Source organism: Olea europaea, unplaced genomic scaffold (assembly GCF_002742605.1).
Source record: "Olea europaea var. sylvestris unplaced genomic scaffold, O_europaea_v1 scaffold2866, whole genome shotgun sequence".
NCBI lineage: Eukaryota > Viridiplantae > Streptophyta > Magnoliopsida > Lamiales > Oleaceae > Olea > Olea europaea.
In genome coordinates, this window is record NW_019247190.1 from 111860 (window position 1) to 118054 (window position 6195).

At 34.1% G+C, this 6195-nt stretch overlaps 2 protein-coding genes across 2 annotated transcripts in view; both read left to right on the forward strand.

Annotated features, from left to right (window-relative positions):
• LOC111384205 (NADH-cytochrome b5 reductase-like protein) overlaps positions 1-3426 on the forward strand; it is a 4854-nt gene extending 1428 nt beyond the window's left edge. Inside the window, exons 2-7 of the mRNA XM_023008464.1 lie at positions 1634-1705; positions 1835-1905; positions 1990-2041; positions 2873-2950; positions 3090-3179; positions 3274-3426. Coding sequence (XP_022864232.1) covers positions 1634-1705; positions 1835-1905; positions 1990-2041; positions 2873-2950; positions 3090-3179; positions 3274-3411 — 501 coding nt within the window. The 3' untranslated portion in view covers positions 3412-3426. The remainder of the gene's footprint in view (positions 1-1633; positions 1706-1834; positions 1906-1989; positions 2042-2872; positions 2951-3089; positions 3180-3273) is intronic.
• A 199-nt stretch (positions 3427-3625) lies between these two features.
• LOC111384209 lies at positions 3626-6179 on the forward strand. The gene is made up of 2 exons (XM_023008467.1): positions 3626-5262; positions 5367-6179. Exons 1-2 carry the CDS (start codon positions 4956-4958, stop codon positions 5495-5497), a joined length of 438 nt encoding a protein of 145 aa, XP_022864235.1. The 5' UTR covers positions 3626-4955; the 3' UTR covers positions 5498-6179.
• Positions 6180-6195: the final 16 nt, after the last annotated feature.

The following is a 6195-nucleotide window of genomic DNA, read 5'->3' on the forward strand; positions in this document are numbered from 1 at the left end:
GCTTGACGTTGGACTTGACTTTGACGCTTGTGGCCCTTGGCTCAGATCAGAGTACAAAACACGTGCAATTCAAATACTTTAACATACTACTTTAGGTGCAACTTATAGTTCCCTGAAAGATAAAAGAATGATGATTGGTGTACAGGCATAACCCCTACCGACACCTCACATCATGGAAGGTGGGGTAAATTTTTTGAAATTGTTTATTTCAGGTGGGACCCACACTTTGTGAGGTTTTTGTAAATTTTCTCTCGACCTAAAATCCGTATACCAATCATTTTTGGAGATAAAAATTGATTAGCTTTGTATCAATACCAAGAACTAAAATATACAAATTCAACTAAGAATCTCAAATTTTCAATTCACAAATTCTTTTAAAAATAATAATATACAACTTTTAATGACCTGAAAATAATTTTTTTTGTACAAATTCTTTTAAAAATAATAATATACAACTTTTAATGACCTGAAAATAATTTTTTTTGTACAAATTCTTTTAAAAATAATAATATACAACTTTTAATGACCTGAAAATAATTTTTTTTGTACAAATTCTTTTAAAAATAATAATATACAACTTTTAATGACCTGAAAATAATTTTATTTGTATTCGAATATTCAAGTTACACGAGAAATAAAATTTTATTTAAAGTGACGATAGAGTTGGTGGACATGATACAAGATTACTATACTCATTTAAGAGTCATCTTATGTTAGCTATTTTAGATCCATCATTTAACGATGTTATTTTTTGAAATATGTGTTGAATATATGGCCGATTTTTTTATATAATACCTATCATCATGATTGAGAAGTATAGCTCGAAAAAAAGGTCAAAGAGATTAAAAAAAGAGTTCAATTTTTTTGAAATTATTTGTGTAGCTATTTTTAATGCGCTATTGCAACATCGTCTTTTAACGATTTTGCAAATTTAAGGTTTCTTGCAAAGTATACTGTGATGCCATGGGCACTTTAAAATAATATCAAAAACTTTTCCTAACATTTTAGAATTTTAATCTAGAATGGGAACGCAAATTGGCTCAATGAAATGAAATCAAAACTTTTTCTTTTCTCCACCCCCCCCCCCCCCCCCCCCCCCCTCTCTTTTTCACCTATATATTTATAACTGCATTCAATTTATATATGCTAACTTGTGTTAACTTTCATGATAATAAATATCTCATTGCCATTGCTTCCCCTGACACTAGTAATCTGTCATATCGCTTGTTCTTGATACTATTTATGGATGTAGGAAGTAGGAAGGGGAAAAAATATTTTGTTCATACTATTCTGTTCTATATCATTGATCTTGACATTTCAGTATTGTTTGTTATTGTTATTCATCTCACATTCAACCATCTTCGTTTTCTCTTCGGAAAGTCTGCAAATTTTGATCTCTTTCTGAATAGTTGCTCACTACTGAAGATTTGGAGAATACAACCAAGACAAATAAACTTGGATAACGAGAGTACAAATTTGAAATCATGAATTGAAAATTTTAATTTGTATGCAGAAGGCACAATTCTGAAATTGAAATTAAAGAATAAAGCGTGTAGACCTGTTGAGTTGAAATTCTATAGAATGCCAGGTTTTGAGAGATGATTTGTTAATATGCTAAATCAATAATATTCAGGAGCTTGTTCTTTTCAGCTATACACCTATATCGGATCCAGATGCTAAGGGATACTTCGATTTATTGATTAAGGTATGGGTTGGTTCTCTATTTTGCTTTTATATTTGGTAATCTTTGTTTAATTGTATGCTATTCTCTTCATATTTAAAGATTTTATTTATGGTCATAGCTTAAAAATAAAAAGCTTTGAAAACTTTACAGGTGTATCCAGAAGGTAAAATGAGTCAGCATTTTGCTAGCTTAAAACCAGGGGATTTCGTAGAAGTGAAAGGGTAAGCTGTATAAGATTGACTGTCTGGCTAGAACCATTTTAGATATAATCATACCATTACGGGTTCCTTTTCCTGTTCTTACAGGCCTATTGAAAAGCTCAGATACAATCCCAATATGAAAAAACATATTGGCATGGTAAGATCACTATTTTGAAAATTTACTGCTGAACATGGTATACTTTGGAGTCTGAGATACAAATAATAAAAGAAAGAAACAAATTAAATTTGGATCATTACCATGCAATTTCAGAACCTTACTCTGAAAATGTAAATACTGGAATAAGATGTGAGAAGTTGATAGCCTTGGCAAAAGAAACCTGTCAGATGTGTGAGTCAAAACCCACGGCATGCTGCATACAGTGTCTGAGAATTTGGGAATCAATTTCAATTAATGTCTCAATTCAAACTCAAATAAGCAGAAGTTATTATGAGTGCTTTGCAGTTGAAGGTGGGGATTTATGTCCAAGTATGTGTTGCGATTTATCATTCTACTCTTGCTCAGGGTATCAAGGCTCTGTTATTTATGGTCAAAATCCATGTGATCCTTGAGCTTTCTTTTTAATCTTCAAGCTACAGTTCTCCTATGCTGATAAGAGTTTCTATCGTTGTATTTGCACGATAATATGAAATCTTAAACTTTATCTACTTTTATTTGAGAACCAACAACTCCAGCTTGTTATGTAAGCTTTTGAAGCAGATCCCCAGGTCTAAATTATCCACCTTCAGTATATCTGAGTTTATACAAATGATATGTCCAATTCTATGATGTAATTTATCTTATATGGTACATACTTCATCCTGATTTGTCTTTTGGAAAGAAAAAAATGAAAAAACCGAGAATCTGCAAGTATCTCCATTTACAGAATCCCGTAATCTGTGAATACAATTATAATGCTTTCAGATTGTTATAATGAAGTATGCAGTTTTAATCAATTTCTCGAATTTAAACTAAAAATTTTATATTCAGATTGCAGGAGGCTCTGGCATCACTCCAATGCTTCAGATAATTGATGCTATCCTTAAAAACCCTGATGATAATACCCAGGTAAGACTAATAATTTAATTTATTTATTTTTCTCATGTGTAAGACTTAACGGTTGTTCAGCGTCACAATGTAGGCTGTGTTTCAATATCATAAGCATGCTTTTATAACATCATATTGGTGATAAATTTTTACCCTATAGGTTACATTGCTGTATGCTAATGTATCTCCTGATGACATACTTCTCAAAAAGAAGCTAGATGTACTTGCAGCTAAACACCCAAACTTGAAGGTACTTCCAGAATCATCACATAAGCACTACTATATGTTCTGAATTTTTCTTTATCGTTTGTATTGAAATATCCTTTCTGTGCGAGAATTCCTAGGTATTCTACACTGTTGATAATCCAACAAAAGATTGGCAAGGAGGTACGGGTTACATATCAAATGACATGGTAAAGAAAGGATTGCCTGGCCCTGGTGACGATACACTTATTCTCGTATGTTTTCTCTGCTATGCATAGATTCTCATCTTCTCGAACTAAGTAATTAACATATCAGAGTCAAATTAGATCTGCCTGCTCGGTGAACTGCAAAATGATAATTTTCAAATATAGTTGAGTGACCAAAAACCGCAATGGTAAAATAATGACTACCAAAAAAAAAAAAAAAAAAAAAAAAAAAAAAAAAAAAAATTAAGCCAATAAATAAAACGTGCAAAGTGAGATGGCAAAATTTGGTATCACTTGTGTGAATTTGGTTTGCTGCTAAGTCAAACCCATCACTTAATCTATGAGAAGATCTCGTATTCAAATCTTTTGTAACCAAGTCATGATGTCAAGCCATTTTGATTTTGGTATACTTTCTTGCTATTCGAACTTATTCTACTGGATTGCATTGCTCTTCTGAACAAGACCTTCGTTAGGCATACATACCCCTATCACCATAGTCATCATTCGCTTAAACATATCCTTCCTCGAATAGTTTCACCTCTACTTATTGTATCATTGATTAGATTCTAATATCAGTGAAGAATTCTGGGTGCTGGAACATTCTCTAAATTTGCAAAATCATGTTGCTGTGCATAATTTATCTTTTCCAGATTATGTAAATATTGATAACATGAACACATCATTATTTCCAAAAATTAAAGGCATAGGAATTTGAATCTTTCCAACATTCTCCAAATTTGAAAAATCACATTTCTATGAATATTTATCTTTTCCATATTATGTAAATGTTGATAACACGAACACATTGTTGTTACCAAACTGATAGAACCCGAATCAAGTATATTCTAGAAGAGCCTAGAAGAAGTAAGAACCATTCTGCAGATACAACAGATTCTGTTAACTAGTCCAACTGGCTGGGATAAGTTGTTACAAATAGGATATAAATAGAGAAGAGTGAGGGAGGGAGGGATAAGGCAGGAAAAATTAGTGGATCTTATTGTGGAGACTGTCGGCTTCTTGAAGTGCTGGATTGTTATCTTTCAATTCCTTTGTTATCTCCAATTGGGTTTGTTATTGAATAAAATACAGAAAATCTCAAAAAAATTACTGTTTCTTTTCTTTGCTAAATCCTCTAATTACAAGCACTCCTATCAAATGGTATCAGAGCAATCACTCTGGGACATTACATCTGATGAAGAAAAGGAATTAGAAAGTCGGATTAGTAATCTGGAAGTGAAGATTGAAAAAATGAGTTCAAAAATAAGAGGGGGAATAGAAGCCATGAAATTTGAGTTCCAGAGAAGTATGGCAATAATGATGGAGATACTTGATCTAATGATGGATAAATGGGAAAATAGGGAATGGGGAAGGGAGGAGGAATGCCGACATCTCTTCAAGCCATTAGCATCGCCTTTGGTTGTGGAGGGTAACTGTATCGATGGGCTCCAATCCAAAACTGAAAATAGCATGATAAAAGAGAATGGGCTGGGCTGCACAGTGGAAAAGGGCCAAAGAGTGGATGCTAGGAATTAATACTAGTACAGGCCCAAAGTGAATTGAGCCCGAATCAGGGAAAAGGCCCACTAACTGGATAGAATTGCAGTCACGGCCATCAGATGCAATCAGGTGAGAAAAATTTCTCCTGCCATTGTCGCAACAAGGGACGGAAGATACTTCTAATTGAAAAAGTGGTTGACGAAATTGAAGGAGATGAAATTGAAAGTGACGCCGATGGCAAGGAGGCAGTTGGAGTCGATATGGTTGAAATTTTTCTAAATACTGTAGTGGGCCTGACTGCCCCAAAAATGTTGAAAGGAAAAGGTGAAATAGAGCAGTCAGGAGTTGTCGTGATGTTGGAGGGTGTGGCTATCCTCAAGTTTATCCCAACTGACGAAGTTCAACACATTGAAGCTTTATGGATGGGTATGACAGGTTATGGAGTATCTTTGGCACTATACTACTAGAAGTTTGGCGATCGGCCCAATCATTGAAATTGAAATATTCCATTTTTGCATTTGCCTTGGCAGGGACTCGTGCCAAAGAATGGTTCAGCTACATCGTATTTCGAATTTTGCAGTTGAACCACACTTCCACCTTGCAAACAAGGTGTATTTCGGGGCGATGGGTATTGATAGAAGCTGAATCAAGTATATTCTAGAAGAGCCTGGAAGAAGTGACAACCATTCTGCAGATACAACAGATTCTGTTAACTAGTCCAACTGGCTGGGATAAGTGGTTACAAATAGGATATAACTAGAGAAGAGGGAGGGAGGGATAAGGTAGGAAAAATTAGTGGATCTTATTGTGGAGACTGTCGGCTTCTTGAAGTGCTGGATTGTTATCTTTCAATTCCTTTGTTATCTCCAGTTGGGATTGTTTTTGAATAAAATACAGAAAATCTCAAAAAAATTACTGTTCTTGAATGTTCCATAGTTATTAATGATAAACATCCAATTACATTGCAGCCAAGTCGGCAACTATTCTAGAATGTTCCATAGTTAGTAAAAAGGTAAAAGGGTAATAGAAAGCTAATAGATTGTCTATAAATATAATAAGGGAGAGCTGGGATTTGCATTCAAGCAGTGAAGTATGGAGAAAATAGTGGAGAGATTGGGCCTCTCGAATTGCCTTAACTTTGTTATCATTTATGTTCATTCAATATTCCAACAAACAATTTAATTGATCATCCCTTGGGTATAGTTAAATCCTCCCACAGTTGGGCTGCAGCAACTGGGGATTCTATCACAAACATTAAAAGCATAGGAACTCAAATCTTTCCAACTGTCTTGGTTTCAACTAGTGAGGTTGGCGGTGTTAAAACTAGACTGAGGTAGCAAGTTTTAGAGAAAAAAAAAA